This window comes from Microcebus murinus, chromosome 3, assembly GCF_040939455.1.
Source record: "Microcebus murinus isolate Inina chromosome 3, M.murinus_Inina_mat1.0, whole genome shotgun sequence".
NCBI lineage: Eukaryota > Metazoa > Chordata > Mammalia > Primates > Cheirogaleidae > Microcebus > Microcebus murinus.
The window spans coordinates 35,677,095-35,700,725 of NC_134106.1; the positions used below are offsets into that span (position 1 = coordinate 35,677,095).

General features: G+C 43.7%; 2 protein-coding genes across 2 annotated transcripts in view; one reads left to right on the plus strand and one right to left on the minus strand.

Moving 5' to 3' along the window:
- Positions 1–1,018, plus strand: part of DYNC2LI1 (dynein cytoplasmic 2 light intermediate chain 1) — a 40,718-nt gene extending 39,700 nt beyond the window's left edge. Inside the window, exon 14 of the mRNA XM_076000710.1 lies at positions 657–1,018. The gene's annotated coding sequence lies outside the window, so the exon portion shown is untranslated. The remainder of the gene's footprint in view (positions 1–656) is intronic.
- Positions 932–23,631, minus strand: part of ABCG5 (ATP binding cassette subfamily G member 5) — a 30,470-nt gene continuing 7,770 nt past the window's right edge. The window contains exons 4-14 of the mRNA XM_012756412.3: positions 16,115–16,251; positions 15,932–16,027; positions 12,323–12,455; positions 10,661–10,800; positions 9,785–9,914; positions 9,131–9,344; positions 8,826–9,031; positions 7,755–7,893; positions 5,069–5,254; positions 1,873–1,985; positions 932–1,125 (exon numbers count right to left, since the gene is read on the minus strand). Coding sequence (XP_012611866.1) covers positions 932–1,125; positions 1,873–1,985; positions 5,069–5,254; positions 7,755–7,893; positions 8,826–9,031; positions 9,131–9,344; positions 9,785–9,914; positions 10,661–10,800; positions 12,323–12,455; positions 15,932–16,027; positions 16,115–16,251 — 1,688 coding nt within the window. The remainder of the gene's footprint in view (positions 1,126–1,872; positions 1,986–5,068; positions 5,255–7,754; positions 7,894–8,825; positions 9,032–9,130; positions 9,345–9,784; positions 9,915–10,660; positions 10,801–12,322; positions 12,456–15,931; positions 16,028–16,114; positions 16,252–23,631) is intronic.

A 23,631-nucleotide genomic window follows, 5' to 3' on the forward strand; every position in this document is an offset into this window, starting at 1 on the left:
CTCTCAATGTGATCAGATAACTCAGTCCTCTCATGTGGACATGTGCCCATAAGTATGGGTTTCTTGTTTGTTTTGTTTTTGGAGACAGGGTCTCATTGTCACTCAGGCTAGAATGCAGTGGCATCATCATAGCTCCCTGCAACCTCAAACTCCTGGGTTCAAGTGATCCTCCTGCCTTAACCTCGCACCACTACAGGCACATACTACCATGCCTGGCTGGTTTTTCCATTTTTTGTAGCGACAGGGTTTGCTCTTGTTCAGGCTGGTCTCAAACTCCTGGACTCAAACAATCCTCCCACCTCAGCCTCCCAGAGTGTTAGGCTTACAGGCATGGGCCACCACACCTGGCCAAGTATGGGTTTCAAATGGTATCAAAAGCATTTTTACCCAGGTCTGCATGATGCTTTGCTTCAGTTAAACCTGCAACTCCTTTTCTGTTACAGTTAGTAATCATTCAAACATTTTCTTTTTACTGAATCCTTTATCAAATGTAAGCATAATTTTTTTAACAGACTTATTTTTCTGTGTCTAGAACAAATAAAACAGTCATACTAATCTCCCATAGGTTTATTTTTTTTCTTTTTTTTTCTGCAAGGAGGATTTTTCTTAAGTATTTTTATTTTTTTAATTTTTTTTTCTTTTCTAATCTCCCATAGGTTTATGAATGATTATTATTTAAATTCTTGGACCAGCTCAGTCATAATTTCCAAACACCACATGTTCCTGCAAGTTGAAATAGTAAAGGACTATGAACCATTTCCATTGCATTCAAGGCTGCATGGATCCAATGGACACAAATGAAGTCTTAATGCTTAAAAGACTTAAGATGTCCTATCAAGAAAGAAATACATGGCATTCCTATTTCAGATATTCAAAACAATCATACATACATCCAGCAGCTTAAATTCCTTTTTCCCAGCAATATTTTTTACTATCTGCTAATTAAATGATCCCTTACTTTAAAAGCAACTATTCCTAGGATGACAAGAGCTGGAATAAATGTATATAAAACCAGAAAGTTTGTCGTGAATCTGGATGTTGCCCCTGGGGTGGTTTTCTCAATGAATTGCGTTCCTTCAGTGAAGGCACACATTGGATTAGTTGTCACAGAAACATTTGAGCTGCCTGCCAAGGAAAAGATTGACAAAGTCAGGTTCATGTTAGGTAATTTAATCAACAGATATTTACCAAATGCTCACTAAATGCTTAGCACTCTGCTAAGTACCCCTACTTCATGAATGTTACAGGACATTTTAGAAAGCCCAGAATTCACAATTAGATGAAGCAAGAGTGAGCAGTTCTGGGCCTTGGCTTCATTTGAAGATGGAGATGGGTTTATTTCTATTTTGTGTATAGTTTCATTATCATATTCCTGATAAAAATCATGATCACTTAGCACCAAATATCCTAAAGTTATTGATGTTATCATCTAAAAATATTGAGGACCTTGTCATATTCCCACTTCCTTCTTGTGGGATTGTGTGAGCAATAGCATTGCCCCACCATATATTGTTACATTTTGGGGAATAATAAGCCATTTCAGCCTGCTCAGATGTGTTCAATAGATATATTAATAGGGACTGAGTCCATCCAGAATATACTATAGTTTATAGTAATATACTTAAGATCTGTCATTTTCTAGTAACATCAAAGTGGCCTTAAGCTATTGACCTTTGACAGGAGACTGACGTGACCACTGCTTATTTTCTTTCATTTTAAAAATCAGAGAAAAATGTTGGACTTTATTTCAAAACAAAGTTTTAAATTGATTTATTATAAAATATAGCTTTTTTTTCAAAAATACCTTTCCCGCAGGAAATTGCTTCCTCAGAATAACATGTGAAAAATAGTATTCCAAAATAGAATACTTACCACAAGTGAAATGCTGTCCAGAGAACTCATTGACTATAAGAATCTCACTGCAATATTTTTGGTATGTAAGATGACTGATGATTTTAAAAGGAATAGGCATTTCTTGTGTGTTTCTTAAGAAAAAGAGAAAAAAGATGAAATTCAATAGGCTCTGGTAATAGTCCTAACAAATGAAGAGAAAAGCAATCCTTATTTTGTTATTTCCAACATGAATATAATTTTCTATTTTGCCTTTATAAAAATTATGTCTACTATAAAAAACTTCAAACAATACTTAAAAATACAAAGAAATACCATTGCCCATAAATAACATATATAAATAGATATGTATTTATATGTGATATATAACATATGTATGTTTATAAAGTTTTACATAAATGGGATTAAACTTTTCATGCCCTTTCCTAACCTTTTTTTCTCACAAACATATGTCTCAGACATCCTTCCAAGTCAGTAAGCATAGCACTTTGTCATTTTTAATCACAGCTTGGTGGCCCATTGTAGTAGAGACCTTAATTTAACAGTCCTCTCATGATCAATTAGTGTTTACTCTTTTTGGTAAGCACTATTGATAAAAGAAAACACATACTTAACACATATCTCATTGGAGGAAGATGTTTGTGATTAAACAGATTTGAAGGTGTAGTATATGAAGTGAGAACTAAACCAGAATACAAGGGGAAAAGGAAGGAGAGAGCGAGCAAACAGTCAATGTGAAAAGGAAATATGTCTCCTCTCTAAACTATTTTAGGAGAAACTTTATGCAGACATCATGGCCTTATTGGTCCACTATGTAGTTTCTATCAATCAAAAAATATAAAATTATTTCTATTTGCAAGGCACTAGTTCTAGGTGCTTAGAAATTCAAAAGAAGTATCCTATCCCTAAAGAACTCACAAAGTAGTAGGGGGCATAGGATATGTATCCTTAAAACTATAAAAATGCATAGTAGTGAACTACCTGTGCCAAGAAAGTATAAAAAACTAGTACCACATGTCCGTGACATTCTTATATTTTGTATTTATGGTTTTACCTATTCCCAAGTGACCCTCAGACTCCATGACTTTCAATTATTGGTAACTCCCTAAGGCACAACATTGAATTAACTACATTGAGAGGCTGCTAATTGAAAAGTATAGGTGGGAATCTGGGAAGGAGTTAGGGGAAAAGTAGGGACATTCTAGAAAGGCAGAAATGGTATGAGCACAGACATGTCAAGGAATACATATTGGACTGAATGGGCCAGAAAGGCTGGAGCAGAGGATTTGAAATAGGAGCAGTGGGAGGTGAGTTTGGAACCATAGCCCTAAACCACCATTTTAGGGCCTTGAAATGAGTTGATGTTGAATGACCATAAGGAAGATCATATTGCAAGCAATGTTTTAAGAAAGCTAATGTGACACCAGCAAGTAGGATGGACCAGAGTAAGGGCAGAGTAAGAACAGCAAAAAAGACAGCAGGCTTCCACAGAAGTTCAAGTACGAGATGACAAGGACTGGAATAGGAAGATGGCCACAAGAGAATGGCTGCCTAGAGGCTAGAGTGAAGTAGGAACCATACATTTTCATTTCTCCCGGCACCAGACAGGGCTAAACACAAAATAAATATTTGTGGTTTGATATAAGCAAAGATTTGATAGAAATTGATCAGAGCCTAACTCACTTTGCTTTATGATGTTTTCTGAGCTTATTTTCCTTATCTGAAAATGGATTACTTTTAAATTACATTAAATTAAATATAAATTAAATGTACATTAAATTACATTAAATTAAATGTTTACTTAAGTAAACATTACTATAAATATAATTAAATATAGTAGATGCTCAGGTGGTTTTTATTCTTGTTATTTGACTTTTAAGTCAAAGAAACAGCTTTCTTCACTTTTCCTCAGGGACCCATAGTTTACATATGGGTAAGTAAACTCATATCACCTGCCTGGGATCATTTTTACACTTTTAAAATTCTCTACCCTGTGGGACTGCAAACTAGTGCAACCTCTGTGGAAAGCAATATGGAGATACCTTAAAGAGATACAAGTAGATCTACCATTTGATCCAGCAATCTCATTATTGGGCATCTACCCAAAAGAACAAAAAACATTCTATGAAAAAGATATCTGCACTTGAATATGTTTATAGCAGCGCAATTCACAATTGCAAAGATGTGGAAACAACCCAAGTGCCCATCAATACATAAGTGGATTAATAAAATGTGGTATATGTATACCATGGAGTACTATTCAGCTATAAGAAACAATGGCAATATAGCACCTCTTATATTTTCCTGGATAGGGCTGTAACCCATTCTATCCCAAGTGAAGTATCCCAAGAATGGAAAAGTAAGCACCACATGTACTCACCATCAAATTGGTTTCACTGATCAACACCTATGTGTACATATAGTAATAATATTTATCTGGCAGATGGGAAGGGGGAGGAGGAGATGGGTATATACATACATAATGAGTGCAATGTACACCATCTAGGGGATGGACATGCTTGAAGCTCTGACTGGCTGGGGGGGTAAGGGCAACATACATAACCTAAACATTTGTACCCCCATAATATGCAGAAATAAGAAAAAATTCTCTACCCTTTTTGCTACTGCTTTTTAAAAGTGTATGTGTATGTATCTATTTTTTCTTGGTTATAAAATGATACTCATCCACTAAAATACAGAAATATGAAGAAAAAATTAAATATCATCCAGAGATGATTACTGTTAAATTTGGTACATGTTCTTTGAGTCCTGATACTTTTTTGAGCAGTCTTTCATCCTGCAGGCTCTTTTCTTATGTAACTAGTCTTGATTCCTAAAAATAACTGGGAACTGAGAACTAGAATAGAGACTCAATTGTACCAGGTCAGAAATGAACTAACATGCATGCAATTTAGCCTGTCATATGGGCTGTGAGTTTTTCTGGAGCATCCAGATTGGTTTTCCTCCTCTTGGTATAATGGCTAATTACATGTGAATCATATCAATGACATGATTCTCTTGTCATTTCTTGATTCTCAATAAAAAAGACATTTGATTGAACAAGTGGTGAACAGTTCAAGGTCTAAGGTAATAATGATTAGCAAAGTAATATCTTTAACCAGTATCATATAGTTCTCCTCCGGAATTCCTTTATAATAATCAGGTGGTTTAACAACAAATTATACCAATTTAAATTCTCTGAATTGTTATATCTTACCTGACAAGTCCAGATCCAATAAGCATCCCAGCAATGCACAGCAGAGCCACAAGACTGTTGACTATGTTTGGGTTTTGGACTACACCAAGTAGCACAAGAGATAGATATTCACCAATTAAGTGGGGGACCCAGAGAGCAACAGAGAAATATCCAAATCTGGCAACCTCAGGATTTAAGTTCAGAGTCCTAGGAAAGCATAAGGTATTTTAGTTTCCTCTAGGATTACCATTTAAGAAAAATACCACACTTGCTTTCTATAAATAAATCCCTGGTGGTTAGTGGGTGGAAGGAGTTTGCAGGGCAAGCCAAACTCCCTTTAAAAGGCCTTTTTGGGACAGAGCCAACGTTTGAGATCATTTATTACCTTACATGGTTTACGTGGGCTCCAACTTGATGGGAGCTACCTTTCCTCTTTTATAGCTTCTACCACTCTCATAGGAAAATATTAAATTACTTACACAACAGTCACAACTAACTACAATAAGTAGGGTTGTTGAACTCTCCGGGCTTCTTCATAAAGCACCATGTTCTACATAACAAGCACCAGGCCTGCCCTAATGTTAAGGATTCACCCAATCTGCTTTTCAGCCCCTCCTTCCCTGAACCACATTCCTGTTATATGGGATTATTGCCAGCATGAAAACCCCTCACTTCTTTCATCCTTGATCAGGTTAGCCCTCCCCAGGCCTACTCCATTCCATTCCTGTCCTTTATTCCACCAACCCTGTCCATTGATTTGAGCTTTATTTTCTGTAAACAAACTACCCTGTATCCATGCCCCTTTCTTACATTCCCTTCACCTGAGTACATTTCCCTGGTGATAGCATGTCTTCATTAGACATGGCTGCTTTGTATTCCATTTGTGAGTAAGGAAAAGAAGTTAGAATGTCTTATACCTATCCCTCCTCACCACTCTTCAAGGCCATCTATCTTTCCTCTTATATAAATCAAGAAGTTTGCTTATACTATTAATTACTTTCCCCATTGTGGTCTTCAGTAGCATTTAAAACATTCTCGCACCTTTGATGACTTCATAGCATCCAGACCAGGGTCAATCTTTCCACTCCCATCCACTATCATTTTCCTCTAGGTCTTTAACCTTCTTAATGCACCATCAACATCAGTGTCTTCTGATTAGCCAATTTCCTCAGTTCCAGCAGCTCCATCTACCTAATCACTCATCATGCCTTGGACTTAAATATTGCTCAAAACTGTTCCACTTCCAAGATTTCAGATTCTGAAGACACCCTCTCTGATCACGGCCGCCTGTCTCTTATTTCCTCAATGCCCTCACTGCCACAGCTCCTTGCCCCCCTTCTGCTATTTCTTTTTTATTTCAATTTTTTGAAATAAAAGGTAAAAGCCCTTTGCTCTCCAGCTCCACTGATTTGGCAGATAAGTCGTTGCACACTCTTTAGCAGATTCTGATTTCCATGGCCACCATCTTGCTCTTTCTGCCATTCTTTGCCTTATCAATTCCCACCTCAGGGGACCACACTGTCTCATGCAAGACATTGGAAGTGTGATGTCCAAGGCATATTGCTGTACTCATTGGATCCACTCTGCCACTTTGCCTCAGCTGGCCCCTGAACCCCTAAGGTTTCCTTGCATTACAGTGGTATGGCCCATCATGACTGATAATAAACCCCTACTTTAAATTAATCTCTCCCCTCAATTTCAATCTCTTTCCTCAGTGAATTCACCTTCCATTTTATGAATTTCTCGCTATTGTCATCTCCTTGATTTTTCATCCTCTCTTTCTCTCCCACCCCAACTTCCTTATCTTTGCACAGTGTGACCCCTAGCTGCTGGCTTCTTTGAACCCATGTTATTCTGATTTCCTTTCCTCTACCTTGGTCTGCTCTGGAACTTTGACTTATCCCAGTTTGGGCTATATTTTCATCTACTCTCAATCTAATGTTTTTAGATGATTTACCACATCCTAAAACAACCCTTCTTTGAGTTCAATAATCATTTAAGCAACTTCCTCCTCTTCTACCCTATACCTCCAAGCTTCTCAAAGCTTTATCTCATTCCTTATCTCATTCCTCATTCCCTTGTAAACCTGACTTGTGCGTCTGCTACTCTCCTGGGGCTCTTTTTTGGAAGATCACAATGACCTCCTCATCTTACATCTCACCTCCTTTAACTTCTATAATATTGAAGAGTTTACTGCGCCTCTTTGAAGCTCTCTCCTCCCTCATCCTGCCCAATCCTGCTTCTCCTTCCACCTCCTTGATCACCCTTTTGCCTCCTTCATTAGCTTGCTGTCCTCTTCCCACCCTCTAAATGTGTCTGTCTTACGGTTTTACACTCAGGCTACTTTCTCCCTGCACCTGGGCCCCACATGCACTTGGGTCCCAACTACTTCACAGCCCTCTTCTCTGTCCCAGACCCTGCCATGAATGTAGGACATGCTGTTCCCTGGCACATGTAGTCTTGTTTGTTTGCTCTCAGGTCCCATACAGGTTGGGCTGCAGGCAGATTGGGTTACTGACAATAAAATAAATGTCCTGAAAGATATGACATTGCACTAGACATTGATGGGCAAAATGTAGACCCTCCAGAACAAAGAATAGGGAGTTGTTCATCCTGCAGCTCTCTCTCCACAAATGACACTGGCCCTCTTTGATTCCATGGGAGGCCTGGCCCCATGTGGACTGAATGACCCTGAATATGGCCTTACCAGTAGCTCACACTGCTGAAAATGATGGTGGAAGCGATGCTGAAGGGGAGGGTGTGCAGCACATAGGCCAGCAGCATCTGCCACTTCTGGTACAGGCCATCCTGACTCTCCTGGTCACTGACGGCTCGAATCACAGGAACTGGGTGTGGAAAGCAGGTTTCAGATCAGTCAGTCACCCCACAGCTAAGGGAGGGAGGGCTCCCCCGAGCTGAACTTGAGGACTGTCAGGGCTGGATGGTGAGGAACAGCTGGGCAGGCTCCCTAGTCACGGAAGGAGGGGACCTGCCATCCATAGCATAATAAATACCATGCCTCCCCCCAATCTAGGCTCTATCTATTGCAATATGGTTGCAAAAGATATCATAATTTATTTCCTTCTCTCTAAAGTGGAGGCTTATCACCAATTCAAGAAAAGCACATGCAAAAGGGACATGAAGGAGTGATTTGAAGCACTTTGTCCCCTTTTTGGCTCCCCCAGCAGCCTGCACTTGACACTTGCTCTACAGGGCCAGGAAAGCCTGGGAAATGCAGACAGCCTGGGAAATTCATCTCTAGGGTCGACTTTGCAGAAGTCTCTCCTTCCCTCTCACTCCCTGAACTTCAGTGCTACATTTTGGAAATCCCTCTAGGCCATTTTTCTGCATAAGCTGTGACACTAGGCAACCAGGTATTGCTTCTGGATTCCCACTGAGTTGACAATTAGATTATGGTTGTCCTAAAATAGGCTCCAAAAAGAAACTAATGGGCCTGGTAGCTGGGACTAAATGGACTAGGTATCCTAATGACCAAGATGAGATACCAGGAATGATCTTTTGAAAGACTCTTCCGACCCCACCAATACATAACTTCATGTTTCCCTGGATCCCTTGGACTCTCAGAGAGATCCACCTGGTGAACTAATTCACACCAAGGTGTTAGTAACTCAATAGTTATCTTTCCCCAGAGAATCTGGACAGGGCCAGGTATAGCTCAGAGAAATGCCCTTATAATGGTGGACTTTTGTAAGGTTACAGCTGGGGAAGGGAGCTATTTAGGGAGAAAGGGGTACATCTCTTGCACATGGGCACTTACACAGATTCACAGCATTGAGCATGCCTGTGTACGGAGTGCCACCCATAAACTGGTACAGGAGACCCACGCGATCCTGGACGGCACCCTTTAACACATCGTTCTGGACCCGTAGGACACATAAAATGAGGAATAAACCCAGGGCCAGATTCTGAAGGAGACGCATCATCACTGCCAACTTATTTCTCCATAAGTTTCTCGTCACTCTCCTGAAAACCAAATAACCCGATTTTAATTACTTTTTAAAAATTATTGGTGGATGTCTAAAGCCCTAAAATGGGCCTTGCTTACATTTGAGAGGCTCTTACCTCAAGAGAACACCCAGTTTAGAAAGAACTCCAGGAGAATCTTTGGTTTTGAAAGGAACTGTTGGCAATGTTTTCAGGTGTTTTGTTCTTTCAATATTCTCCAAAGTTTTGTGACAAATTGCTGACATTTTGTAGGCAGATTCAATCATTTGGACTCTCTTGTAGGTTTCTATTTCCCTTTCTTTGCTTTGCGTATCCACTGATGTCAGGTCCACTAAAATTTTTTCCCAAAAAGATATCATCGTGTGTTTTTAAAAGCACATATATATGTATATACAATGGATAATGTTTCATCATTGGTAAGAGAATACTAGCCATAATACCCCATCAGAATAAAACCTGTTGTTACTTCCCACTTATAAAACCAGAATATTTTAAGGCTATCTAACAGGGCCATGAGAATCCCACTGGGACTGTCTAGGAGAATCCAGAAGCTCAGCTGATTTTTCTCTGACAGAGCAAGAGTGCGACAATTCAGAGAGATTCCCCCACCTCATTCTGATAGGTTAACTATGGTGGGCTAATTGAGCCCAATGAAATCCTTGAAAAGTATAAAACACCAAAACGAAAGCAAAAACAAAACCCTGTAAGGCAGGTGTCATCTAGGCAGAAATCTGAGATGAGACAGTTTCATTCATGATGGGGAAAACTTACTGAAGAAGTCAAAAGGGTTTGAATGTTCAGGACAAGGGTAGCCACAGTCATTGAAGAAATCAAGCATTTCCACTGGTGTACCACAGAAAACCAACTCTCCGAAGCTCATGATGGCAATTTTATCAAAGAGCTGATGGGACAATGGAGGGAGTTAGTGTGTGATCAGGTCCCCGTGTCCCTGTGAGAAATACCTTTCCAAGCATCAGTCCTGTGATTGCCTTGGCCATGTATTCCTGGACACACTGAAAGTCCATCCCCACACTTGCCAGCCTGGGCTGCGCCACAAGTCACGCTGCATCCCGTCCCGAGGTGCAGCGTCATATCTTGGGTAGAGAACAACTACTGGGCCCAAGTCCCAGCCATGCCAGGTAAGTGACGTTAGGCAAGCTGGGGTGGTTGGTTGGTTGGTTGTCTTTTGTTTTTATTTTAAATCTCAGAAGATCTTTGTCTATAAAAAGAAAATAGCTAACTAAAAGGATACTGGGAAGATAAAGTGAGATTTTTGGAAGGAAATACGTATGATTTAGTGGAAAAAATACAGCCTTTGAAGCTAACTTGATTGTGAATGCCAATTCTAGCTTTTTACTAACTGAATGATATTGGCTCGAATTTGAATCATATCTAAGTTCCACTCTTTTCCTCTGTAAAGTGGATATACTGACATGCACCTCACAGGATTCTTGTGCAGATTAAACGAGCTAGTGTACAGAAAGCGTTTGGAAGTGGTAGGTGCCGAAAGAAGTGAGTTTCCACCCTTTGCCCTTCTCCTCTTAGGAGCTGCTGGCTCCAATTGCTCTAGTAGGAGCCTTGACCCTGGCCCTGCAATTCCCAGCTCAACACACCCTAGGCCCACCCTTGCCAAGATGAGCTCCTCACCTGGAAGAGCTCGGAGCGGGGCTGGTGGATGGTGAGGACCACGATGCGATTCTTGTGAGCCAGCTCCGCCAGGAGGACGACTATCTGATTCGCCGTCATGCAGTCCAGGCCCGTGGTTGGCTCATCAAACAGCATGACCTCTGCCAGCAGAGAAGGGCCAGACTTCTGAGCCACTGCCGAGCTCAGGCTCTGTGCTTAAAACTCAGAATTTTGAGCAGTCCCTTATTGAACTGTTGTACCCCATCCAAATGGTGCTTGGTGAGAAGTAGCCATAATTAAACTGACTTTCAGCCCTACCCAGGAGAAAGGACCTGACCTGGGAGGGCCCAGTTGCCAGCTCCAGTGCATATTTGGGCCTTAATCCTCAAGTGGACAGAGAAGCAATCAGATCAAGCCTCTCACAGGGTACTGTGGACTATCTGGGTTCTGCCCAGGGGACCCAGACAGGGAACAAGAGCTGGCAGGCTGGCACCAAGTTGTTTTGAAAAGGCTGAGAAGGTGGGGCATGGTGGCTCACACCTGTAATCCTAGCACTCTGGGAGAATGAGGCAGGAGGATCGCTTAAGGTCAGGAGTTCAGAATCAGCCTGAGGAAGAGAGAGACCCCATCTCTACTAAAAATAGAAAGAAGTTAGCTGAACAACTAAAAATATATAGAAAAAATTAGCCAGGCATAGTGGCGCATTGCTGTAGTCCCAGCTACTTGGGAGGCTGAGGCAGGAGGATCGCTTGACCCCAGGAGTTTGAGGTTGCTGTGAGTTAGGCTGACGGCACGGCACTCTAGCCCAGTAGCCTAGGCAACAAAGCAAGACTCTGTCTCAAAAAAAAAAAAAAAAAAAAGGAAAATTCTGAGAGGAAGCTAGTTAAAAAGACACAACCCAGTTCATGTCTGAAGCCAACACTAACAGAGTCTTTGCACTGCAAAAAATAAAAAATCTGATCCACAATACAAGTTCTGAGGCATGGCAGGCATTTAGGGTTTTTAGAGGTTTTAACTGTAATTTATTTCTACCCAAAAATGACAAGGGCTCTTAAGAACATCTCTCTATTTGCTGTTTAGTGACCAAGCACCATCTGAAGAAAGAACAGGAAGTCCTGGTCTCCCACAGTGCAAAGAAAGTATACAGATGCACCATGTCCTCTTCCAGGCGCATATGAGTGCTGAGGTTTCTGCAGGTGGTGGGGAAATGACCAAACCAAGCAGGGGCAGGCAGGGGGCTGACTACCCCATTTTGACAGCCCCTTCCCCACAACATATATACTTTTGAGTGTATCACCCAAATTCCTGTTTTAATTCCTGCCATTTCCTGAACACTTGTAGTCATACCAAACTCACTGGCTTTCCCCAGCAAACACAGTGAGACTGCTCTGGTAAGAGGCAAGGATGGGCAGCACAGGCCCCTGTTCATGGAAGGCCGGAAAGGAGCACACAGATGTAATGCTTCAAGTCCAAGAGGTGTTTTGTACATGACGTAACAGCACCAGGAAATGAACTATATACAGCATTTCCCAAAAACCTGGGTCCCCAGTTTGAAAGATCTCAATAATTTCAGTTCCATACACACTCTTTCCAGATGGGCACTGTGAAGAAAGGGTGAAAGTATCTGCAGACACAGGGAAGATGCTTAGGCAGCAGCTAGTAGCAGTTCTGGGTCCCACTTACTGGGGTCCTGGAGGAGCTGGGCTGCGATGGAGACCCGGCGCCGCTCGCCGCTGGAAATGCCTCCCAAATTGTAGTTACCAATCAGCCGGTCCGCCACATGGCTCAGACTCAGCTCTGCCATGACTGCCTCCACCTAGAGGAGAAACAAATTCCGAGAAGGCTGGATGTCGCTGTGGCTGCTGTTTCCACGCATGGGCTGGGGATGGCTTGGGAGAGGCAACCACCTCCCAAGGCTACAGAGGCCACTTCCAGACTCACCGTCCCCTGCGGAAAGCAAGACTGTTACAATAATATAATCTAATATGTGGTATAGATCATAATATCATGCATGTGCCAGATTTAAATAAATAATGTGAATTTTTTTAAGTCCCTAGAGCAACTGTTATACTTACTTAAGAGAAATTCACCAGGAAACAACGGATACTTCATTAAACTCCTATTTTCAGAGGCCATGGTCAGTTCAGCCCATACAGAAAGTCCCTCAAAGGCATAATTACAATATAGCTTATTTTTTATAAGTGTTTGGGTTTTGAAACTTTATTATAATAAATGTTTTACGTGTTTAAAAAATCCAATTTGATTTGAACTAAACCTGCTTTCCCCTACGTAAACCATGTAAGTCCTGGAGTCCCATGTGGCCGGATCTCAGTGTGGTTTTGCGTGTAAGAAAGATAATCCAGCTATCGAAAGTAATTAAAAATAATTACAATCTTTACTTGAATTTCTTTAAGAACTTTAAAGGGGACCCAATTTATAACCCACAAGCACACTTAGATTCCCTTTCCTCCAGTTCTCCTCCTTCTACTTACACCTTGCAGCTCCCTGAAACTCTTCTTCTTCCTCATTCTCAATTCCCCCCCAGCAATAACAGCAGAAAAAATTCTTTACTGACTTTCTAAACAAGAAGCTTGGCCTTTTCCTTCCCTCTCTCTCTTTCCTTCCTCAGTTTATCTCTCTCTTTCCTTCCTCAGTTTATCTCCCTCTAGAGATCTGTTAAAAAAAATCTCTCTCTCTAGACCTCCCTTACTGATTACTCAGATCTGCATAAAGGCCTGGGGGAAAGCAGATACAAAGAGACAGAGAATATAAACTGGCTGGAGTCCCAGAAAAAAGAAAGAGAGAATACTTACATGGTAATGAGTTTTGTTCCCACACACCCCTAATGAGGATGTATTGCTTTTATGAATATAATGAAGTAGAAATAAAAACATTGCATTAAAAAACAACAGCAACAAACTAGATTGGAATAAAAGAGGGGATGATTTATGAAACAAAGTTCCAGAGGAGAGGGGTGGGATCGATATCATAGATGAAACTTGGACCAAAAGAAGGGACACATATGAAGTAGATACAAAGGGCTAAGTGGAAGGTAAAAATGCATTAATAAATGAGTCTGGTATGTTCTGGAAAAAAGAAGGGTCTCCTCTGACATCAGAGTAGAAGGATCCTAGAACTGAGCTTTGCTTGATAAGCTCAGATTTATGTGCTCACCAGCCAGGGTAGATTTCCCAGCCTCCTCTTCATCTCTCTGCAACATCAAGAAAGGAGTAAGCTTGCCCCTTCTGGCTCAGAAGGGGTGGGCAGAGAAGACAATTACCTAATTTGTCTCAGATGTTTCACGTCTCTGCAGAAAGCCTCTCCCATATTTTGGAAACACTACTGGAAACAGAATTCACTGAGTCTTTTAAGAAACCATTGGGACCATCAAGTCCAAATTTCTTTGTTCTGTGCTTTCACATGATCTGATCTATTCTTCACATCAACCCCAGTGGAGACAAATTATTGTTGTATTTATTGTGGAGGGGAAAACAGACCCTCGGAGAGGTCCATAACCACCCAAGGTCCAAGTGGCAGAGCCAGGATTGAGAGTAGGACTGTCTGGGCTCCCTCAGGTGGTCCATGAAGTACAAAGCCTAGCCAAAAGTCGAACCGAGACAGCCTGCTCAAGTTGGTCACACTTTATTTTCAGGCTCTTCCAAGGACAGAAGCAGATTTGCCACACACACTGCCTCTTCTATTATCACCAGCACTTCCTTCTCATGAAATTGTCAGGAGTTTATGCCCTATGGTCTGCATTTTCTCAGAAAGGACTCTCAAGCAGGGAAAAGTTTATGCTAGCAACCTTTGCAGGACATTTAGGAACCACCTGTGCCAGGGAGAGACCATTCACTGCAGGGCAAATTTGCCATCAATCCATTCCAAAGTACCCACAATTTTCTAAATATATATGCAAATACGTGTATTTTCTGGGGAAGGGCCCAGTGGCTTTCTCAGATTCTCTCCTTGGGCTATGTGATGTAAACGAGTCACTAATTCATGACTCTGTTCATGACTTCATATCTCCCATCCAAATACCAATAGGGTTTTCTCCCACCTATTTTGGGAATAGAAACACAAAGGCAAACAGAGAAAAGGCCTGCGGAGGGGCTGTGTGGCCAGGCTCCTCATCTGCCACTTGGGCCACCAAAGCCATGTGCACAAGGCTGTGCACACAGAGCTTCCCCATGGGCTGAGCTCTGGCCTCTCTCCTCAGACCACAGGGGCTCAGGGAGGCCTGATGGAGTCAGAGGGCCTGGGTTCCTGTCCTAGCTCTGCCATTCTTAGTTGTCTGTCCTTAATCTCCTTGGGTGGCAGTATCTTCTTCTGCAAGATGGAGAAAATGCCTCCCTACAGGGTTGATGTCAGAATGAAGCCAGCCAGATAAGAGAACACAGTATAACCTGGTGAAATAGCAAGAACCTTGCAATACCTTCTGAGCACTCTAAGGTAAACCTTCGGGGAAGAAACAGTCAGGCCACTCTCTTTGAGGCCGGTGGCTCGTCCTTGAGGGCCAGACCTCTTGCAAGACTCTAGAGTGAGAGCTACACTCAGAATTGTCCAGGATTCTCAGAAAGAAGAATGTTGTTCACTTACCTAGGGCATCACAACAAACGAGCCTGCTCTGAAGGAGCTGTGCCCCTTTGAACATGGCACATCCCCCTGTATTTGTTCCAGGATCCTTCCCAGTCCAGACAGAAGTGAGGCAATGTTTCCAGGTAAGGCCCGGATGGGTTCACCTGTGGCTACTTCCAAATTTGGGTACATTTAAGAGTGTACCATTGTACATTAAGATCGGAACCTAGAAGGAGCTGACAATTCAATAGTTTCTTCCTTAATTAACTTAATCCAAGGTGGATGAGGCACATTCGAGATGCCTCAAAGCAAGTTGAGAAAGATTAGAGGGGAAAATAATATCTGTTTAAACACGGAGCTTGTGTAATAGCACTGTCCAACAGAAAGATAAGGCAAGTCCTTTACGGAACTATTTTAGTAGCCACATTTTAAAAAGTAAAACAAATGAAATTCATTTTAATAATATTACCTATAGCCAAACTATTATCTTTTCAACCCGTATTCAATACTTTTAAAAAATTCTCAATGAGCTCTTTCATATTCTGTTTTTTCAGACTCCGTGTCTGAAATCCGGTCCAAGTCTGAACTAGTCACATTCCAAGCGCTCAAAAAGCACGAGTGACTGGTGGCTGTCCTCTCGGATGGCGCAGGGCAGGGCAAGCTCTAGAGGTGAAAGCGAGAGGAAGAGGGGTGCAAACCCACTCTCGCTGTACCCACCTTCGTCTGGAAGAAGCTGGGGGAGCCGCGGATGGCCAGCAGCGCGGTGTAGCGCAGCGTCTCGCGCACGGTCAGGTTGCTCAGCAGCGTGTCGCTCTGCGTGCGGGAGAGGGGGCGTCAGCGTCGCCCGGGCCCCCCACCTCGGGGCGGCGGGGCAGCGGGGCGGGGCCGGGGCGCGCGCACCTGCTGGACGTAGGAGAAGCAGTCCTGGAACTGCTCTCGGCACAGCTGCTGGCCGTTCACATACACCTCCCCGAGGAAGGTCCCGGTGCGCCGCAGCCTCCCGGCCATGGCGTCCAGCAGCGTGGTTTTCCCGGAGCCTGGGGGACGACACGAGAAGGCCCTGGAGGAGTCCCTCCCTTACGGCCTGGGGGAGCCTTCCGAGACCCCCTGTGGGAGCGTGACCCCTTGGTCCAGCCCTAATTTGTGGGTCAAAGTCTCATGGCACAAATGAGTCTTGGGTTTGTTCCCTGAGTGAGGGGTGCAAGGCATTTCGCTCATCCAGGTCAAGACTGAAGGTGCTTTGTCTGCTTATTTGGTTTTAAAACTGATTTGGATCAAAAACAAAATACCTATAGGATCAGGGTAAACAGAAAGCCAGGGCTCTTGGAAACCTCTGGGTCCTAGGACATCTGAATTTCTTTTCCTGGTCCCTGGGATCCTCTGGTTGTACCTGGATGTAGGTTGCATTGCCTGGAGCCGTGCTAATGAAGCGTGTTCTGAGGACCAGCAGCATCAGCATCCCCGAGACCTTGTTAGAAATGCAGAACCCCAGGCCCCACCCCAGGCCTGTTGAGTCAGATTCTGCTGTAGCCGAGTTTGAGAAGTGCAGGCTTAGTGAGTGAGTCCTTTGGTAAAGCCAGGAGGGCCAAAGCCTGCGCTGAGCACCTTGGGCATGGCCTTGCCGGCTGTCACTAAGAACTTTCCCACAGAGGAGTTGTGGGGAACTGAGTGCTTGGTGCTTGAGGCGACTGGGGGATGAGATTTCCCCAGTTTATTTTCTATGATTAGAGGCTAGGTGACCCCTTTGCGCTGGCCCCTCTCAGACTTCCTGGACACAAGCTTCACACAGGCCCAGAGCTGATGGGCACGGAACAGACTGCCCCAGGCCTTTCCTATGCCAGGCTGAGAAGAAGTTACAATGAATAACAGAGGAAATAGGCAAGAGGTCCTCAACTGTCTGAGAAGACAGCAAGAGAGTTCTACTGAGGCTGTGATGGCTCGTGCAGAGCCAAAGAGAAGATCTTTTGTTCGAATATTTTTTTAAAAACTGCTTGTTGGTGTGAGGGTTACAAAGGTAAACAAGCTACTCTAGCAATTGTCTTCTTTTCTAACCCATGACTCACAACAGAATTAGCCCCAGGTGTTCTGGTAGAGGTCAAAGTGGGAAAGAAAGGAGGAACGATTCTAAAGAAACAGAATAGGACTCCATAGCGGTTGTCTTTAAAAATGTGCCCTCTGAGTTCCCAGGCATGATCCTAAGCCTGGGTGTGGTTCTTCTAACAAAGCCTCCCTGGCCTTACATTTCTGGAATCCAGTCTCAACTCTGGCAGAAGCTCCAAATACCCTGCAGCCCGGATTCTGGCTCCACCACTGCATCTAAACTGGCCTCCCCAGGGATGTCAAGGCTACTTTTTTTTTTTTTTTTAACAGGGGAAAAGGCATGCAAATTTATTTAATGTGTATACATGAGCACCTTCAGAATGAAGATGCAAAGATGCAGGGGAAATTGTACACTTTTATGTCAACAAAGTATGAACAGCCACGTGGAACTATGGCTCAACCAAAAGGGTATAATCTAATGCACATGGACTGAGTGGGGAACCCAGCAAGGCCTGTCTGTCCAGATTCTTCTCGGCCTCTCTCAGCATGCATTCTTTCCTTTTCAGTGTGGGACAGGACCCTCTCTGGAATGGGGGTCTTATGATAAGGTAGGTCAGATAATTTCTTTGTGGTCAGTTTTTACATAGAATACTTTTAGGTTTTATGGCTGGCCTTGGGGAAAGGGGTTCTAGTTTCTATGACCCACCTTGGGGAAGAAGGATTCTAGTTTCTATGGCTAGCCTTGGGAAAATAGGACTGAGTGATGGGCAGTCAGAGAAAAATTTTTACTTCAGAGGCCTTCTTCTTGGGGTGCTGTGTTCTGAGCCCCAACAATAGCTACTGGAGGGCTTCCATTTTTTTTCCCACTTCTACCCCGTTCTGGCCCAGAACCCTGGCAGTCCCCATGCAATGCCCACCACCTCTCTAGACTCCTCCCCTCAAAGGCTACTTTATTGTTGCCAGATACAATGGGCATTCCTCTTGTTCCCTAAGATAGAACTACCCCACCAAGTCACTTCCAAATCTAACCCGTAGAAATTCTGAAAAATAATTAATGATGGTTTTGTTGTTTTAAGCCACAAAGTTTTGTGATTTTTTTACATAAAAATAGATAACTAATTAAGTTATTTTAAACATATGTCAAACATTTATTAACTCATTAATGAGAGAAACAGCAAGATGACAAAGCTCATTTAAAAAAGAATATGAGGCCGGGCACGGTGGCTCATGCCTGTAATCCTAGCACTCTGGGAGGCCGAGGCAGGCAGATTGCTCAAGGTCAGGAGTTCGAAACCAGCCTGAGCAAGAGTGAGACCCCGTCTCTGCTATAAATAGAAAGAAATTAATTGGCCAACTAATATATATAGAAAAAATTAGCCGGGCATGGTGGCACATGCCTGTAGTCCCAGCTACTCAGGAGGCTGAGGCAGGAGGATCGCTTGAGCCCAGGAGTTTGAGGTTGCTGTGAGCTAGGCTGATGCCAGGGCACTCACTCTAGCCTGGGCAACAAAGCGAGACTCTGTCTCAAAAAAAAAAAGAATATGATAAATTTATACATATAGTCAGTGGAGAAATGAAGGTTGGAATAACATAATAAAGTTAGACACAAAAATGGTTAATGCCATAAAGGGCAATAAAACCATGATATTTGGGGTCATCTTCTCTAATAAGACTGAAATCTTTCATAGCTAAATAATCTTCAAGGAAACACCCATTCCAAAGTCTTGGCCCTACTAGATAGCATGTAGTGAGTCAAGTAAGTTGCCCTGGAGTACTAGGTGGTTCTAGACAGGTTTACTTTAGACCATGCTCTAGTGAGATTTTGATCATGTAAGTCATTTTTTGCCTCAGGAATAAAGATTTGATAGATAATGCCATTTGAGATAAGACACCAATGAAATCATGTCATGTTAGGAAACACTATAAATAATTCATGGAATTAATTTGTTACCTCATTTATTCAACAAATATTTACTGAGTACCTACTCTATGATTGACCCTGTTCTAGGTGTTAAGGATACAGCAGGAGAAAAAAGACACAGTGGCTCACTCCTGTAAGCCTAGCACTATGGGAGGCCAAGGCCAGAGGATCACTAGAAGCTAGGAGTTTGAGACCAGCCTGAGCAAGAGTGAGACCCCATCTCTACATAAAATTAGCCAGGCATGGTGGTGCCCTCCTGTAGGCCCAGCTACGGAGGAGGCTCAGGCGGTGAGATCCTGTCTCACACCATCCTCCCCCCGAAAAAGACAAAAAAGACAAAGCCCCTGCCCTTGTGGAACTTGCATTCTACTGTGGATTCATGTTCGGTATAAAGGGTAGACATTGTCATAAACTGTAACTAGGTATATCATCAGAAACCAGCCCATACCCCCAGATCAATAGCCCCTCCCACTGTCCTGCTGAGATGTGCATGAAGCATGACACTGGCCTGAGGGACACACCACTGAGACCATGGATTCAATTCCCTGTTGTTCTTAGAAGTGGGACACACTTCTGAGAAGGGTGCTACATGCCACCCTCTTTAATTCTACGTAAGGTCTGCAATAAGTGACAAATTATTATAGGGATAACTCAGCTTGTTTTCTTTTTAAAGGAGTATGTTATATTTAGTGAAAGGAAAATTAGAATGACCCTGGAGGTTATGGTACATGTGTATAGTTAGAAAGTGTTTAAAAATTGAAAATAAGGGCTGACAGGAAATCTCAGAAAAGTATAACAATTTTAGTTAGTGTTATGGTCTGAATGTTTATGTCCCCCACAAATTCATACCTTGAAATCTTCATTACCAAGTATTAGTATTAGGAGTTGGGGCATATTAGGAGGTGGTGTTGGAAGGTGATTAGGTTTGTGGGGGCTCTCATGATTGGGATTAATGTCCTAATAAAAGGGGCTCAAGAAAGACCCTTCTCCTTTTCTGTCATTTGAGGTTAGGGAGAGAAAATGGCAGGCTACGAAGAAACTGGCCCTCACTGGATATTGAATGTGCTGGTTCCTTGATCTTCTAGAGACTTCCAGCCTCTAGAACTGTGAAAAATAAATTTCTATTGTTAATAAGCCACTCAGTCTATGGAATTTTGTTTTAGTAGTGCAAATGAACTAAGATAGCCAGGGAATCCCTTTTCATTTAATTTTAACAACTACTATTGCCTTGCAGTGTTAGAGGCAAGGACCCTCAAAGACCCTCAACTCCCCTATGACTCGTCCTACGCACGGGCTTCGCCCTGGAAAATTCCAGCTATAGCTCTGAGAAGAATGCATTCTATGACGTGCTGACCACGGGATGCTCCAGGGAGTGCTGACTGCAATTGTTCCCGACCACCTGCCAGGTTAGAGATGAGTAACCAGTCACAAACAAGATACCAATAAGATGCTGATTGAGGCTGATTAACCCAGACCCAAGCCTCATCATCGCCCCACTCTATTTTTCTGTTTCTACTTCCTTGTTTCTGTATGCTTATAAAACCTACAAAAAATCCAAGTAAAGTAGACCTTGACAACCCTTTGCTTGGTCTCGTTCCTTTCTCTCGCCCATCTCTTTCAGGCACGGTCCCCCTTGACCCCACGAGTAACAGAAGGTCCCGCAGGCCGGGACAAGTGGCGCCCAACGTGGGGCTCGAGGTACGGACTTTTGTCGGATGCACGCGGTTTACAGACAGTTCTCCGGAGAATCCCTGAAGAGACCTCCTTTCTGCCGCTCACAGAATCGACGGTCTGGTGAGTAGATTTTTTACATTGTCATCCCATCGAGATGGGCCATTCTTTGTCTAAAGAGGCCGTTTTTATCAAAGATCTCAAGGCCTCGCTCAGAGAGAGAGGAATTAGAGTTAAGAAAAAGGACCTAGTAAAGTTTTTTGTGTTCATTGATCATGCTTGTCCTTGGTTCATTGTTGGTGGACCTGAGATTCACCCACGCAAGTGGCAAAAGGTACGCAGAGATCTAAACAATTTACTTCTGAATCAGGGCCCAGATGCCGTCCCTGTATCCGTTTTCTCATACTGGGGACTAATCAGAGATATTGTTGAGGGGGCAGATTCAGACCCCAATAAAAAGCAGCTGCTCTCAGTAGCAGAATTCTGCCTCCGACTCATGTCGCGGTCCGCTTCGAGAAGGTCTTTAAAGACGGCCAAAGGGCCAGCTTCTCCTAATAATCCTAAGGGACTAACATGCCCTTCCCCTTGCCCCTCAGTTTGTATTAATATGCCCCCTCAGGACCCCTCGGCTGAGCTCCAGACATCTAGGGATGAGCCCCCGATTAGTAGGCCAGACACCAAGACCCTCTATCCTCCCTTACCCGAGGGTACAGCCCCTCATGCATTCAATTACCCGGTATTCAAGAAACAACCCCTCCGAGAGTCCCTCAACCCCGCAGAAGAGGCAACCCTCGGAGAGGAAGCGGCCCAATATCACGATCCCGAATGGCCTCCTCCTTACGCGCCCCAGATTTGCACACCTTCATTAATGCCTCCTCTTACAATGCCCTTGCTTTTGCGTGCCAAAAAAGACTTAAGTCAAAGAGTTACACAATTAAAGGATGTCTTACAACTTCAAAAAGAGTTTGCCCAGCTTTCCAAAGACTTGTCCTCCCTCCAAGATACGCTTAAAGATTCGGTCTTCATTAGCCACCCATGTCATGAGACCACCCAATCCCACACCACCTTAAATAAAAAATCCTTAAAGTCCTCCCATAAAGCCCTAGCATTCCCGGTAGTTACCAGGTCTAATAGGCAAGGAGACCTTGCCGCCCCTTCTTCGAGCCAGTCCCCGCCCCAAGATTCAAATGACGAGAATACAGAAGAGAAAGAAAGGGAAAGTGAAAGTGATGACCCCCCGGAGGAGGCAGTCCCGGGGCCCACTGCAAAGCCCACTGAATTTCGCAGACTAAAGTTCAAAACCTTAAAAGAACTGAATTCTGCTGTTAGGACGTATGGGCCCAATGCACCCTTTACCTATTCCCTCCTAGAGGCAGCCTCAGGGGGCGGCTACCGGCTCCCCGGAGAATGGGTCAAACTAGTACAGGCGGTCCTTTCTCGCGGGAAGTTCCTCTCTTGGAAGGCCGACTTTCTCGACCGCTGTCAGACCACGGCTGCTAATAATTTAAAAACCCCAATTCTGCATCTTGGACCCTTGAAAAGCTTAGCAGACAAGGGAAATTTGCTACTGAACAGCGCCAAAGGAGACTCCCAATTAGATTTTTGTCCCAGACCGCCGCAGCTGCCTTCGGCGCCTGGCGAACACTTCCCTCTACGGGATCTGTTCTTACTCCCCTGACAAAAATCACCCAGGGAGCTCAAGAGGGTTTTAGTGAATTTGTGGGCAGGCTTTTAGAGTCTGCTGAACGAACCCTCGGACACGAAAATGAGAATAATAGGCTTATTAAACAATTGGCCTATAAAAATGACAACAGCACTTGCAGGGCCATCCTCGGGTAAACTCAAAAATAAAGACCTTAATGACATAAATAAAATGTGTAATAATGTTGACCCCTTCACCCATAAGGTATCGCAGGCCATACAGCTTGCGGTTGGGGCCGCCATCCAAGGGACCGCGGCACAGAGGGACTGCTTTAAATGCGGTCAACCAGGGCACTATGCGAGGCAGTGTCCCCTAGCCGTCTCCTCTGCTACCCCTAACCTCAGTGAGCCGCCAGGCAGGCCAACTCGGCCCCCCTTCCTCTGTCCTCGCTGTAAGAGGGGAAAGCATTGGGCCAATCAATGCCGCTCCAAGACTGATGTCTTTAAAAACCCCTTGCCCCCCCTTTCAGAAAATGGCCTGAGGGGCCAGCCCCGGGCCCCCGTCCTATTCAATTTCAGTCGGCCTCGGGGAACAGCCGACAAGAGAGCCCTCAGACTTTAGACTCCTCCGAGCGACCACAGGGAGCGCAGGAGTGGACTTGTGTGCCTCCTCCGACACAATATTAAGACCTGAGGATGGTGTTCAGATTTTGCCCACTGGCTCCTTTAGACCCCCCCCCCCAGCTAATATGTTCTTTTTTATTCTGGGCCGAGCCTCCTCCACTCTTGCAGGGCTCATAGTCCACCCCTCCATAGTAGATAGTGACTTTACTGGGAAAATTAACATCTTAGCCAGTGCGCTTACAGGCCCTGTGTATGTCTCTAAGGGACAGCGCTCAGCTAGGCATTAAGCATATTACAGGCATTCCATACAACCCTCAGGGCCAAGGTATTGTAGAAAGAGCTCATCAGACATTAAAAAATATGCTCTCCAAACTACAATCAGGAGGAGGAATTTTATACCCTTTAACAGGTAATTCCAAAACCCTGCTTCATCATGCCCTGTTCATTTTAAATTTTCTCACCTCTGACACTGCCGGTAAAACAGCCGCTGACCGCCTTTGGCACCCATCCACCACAGATA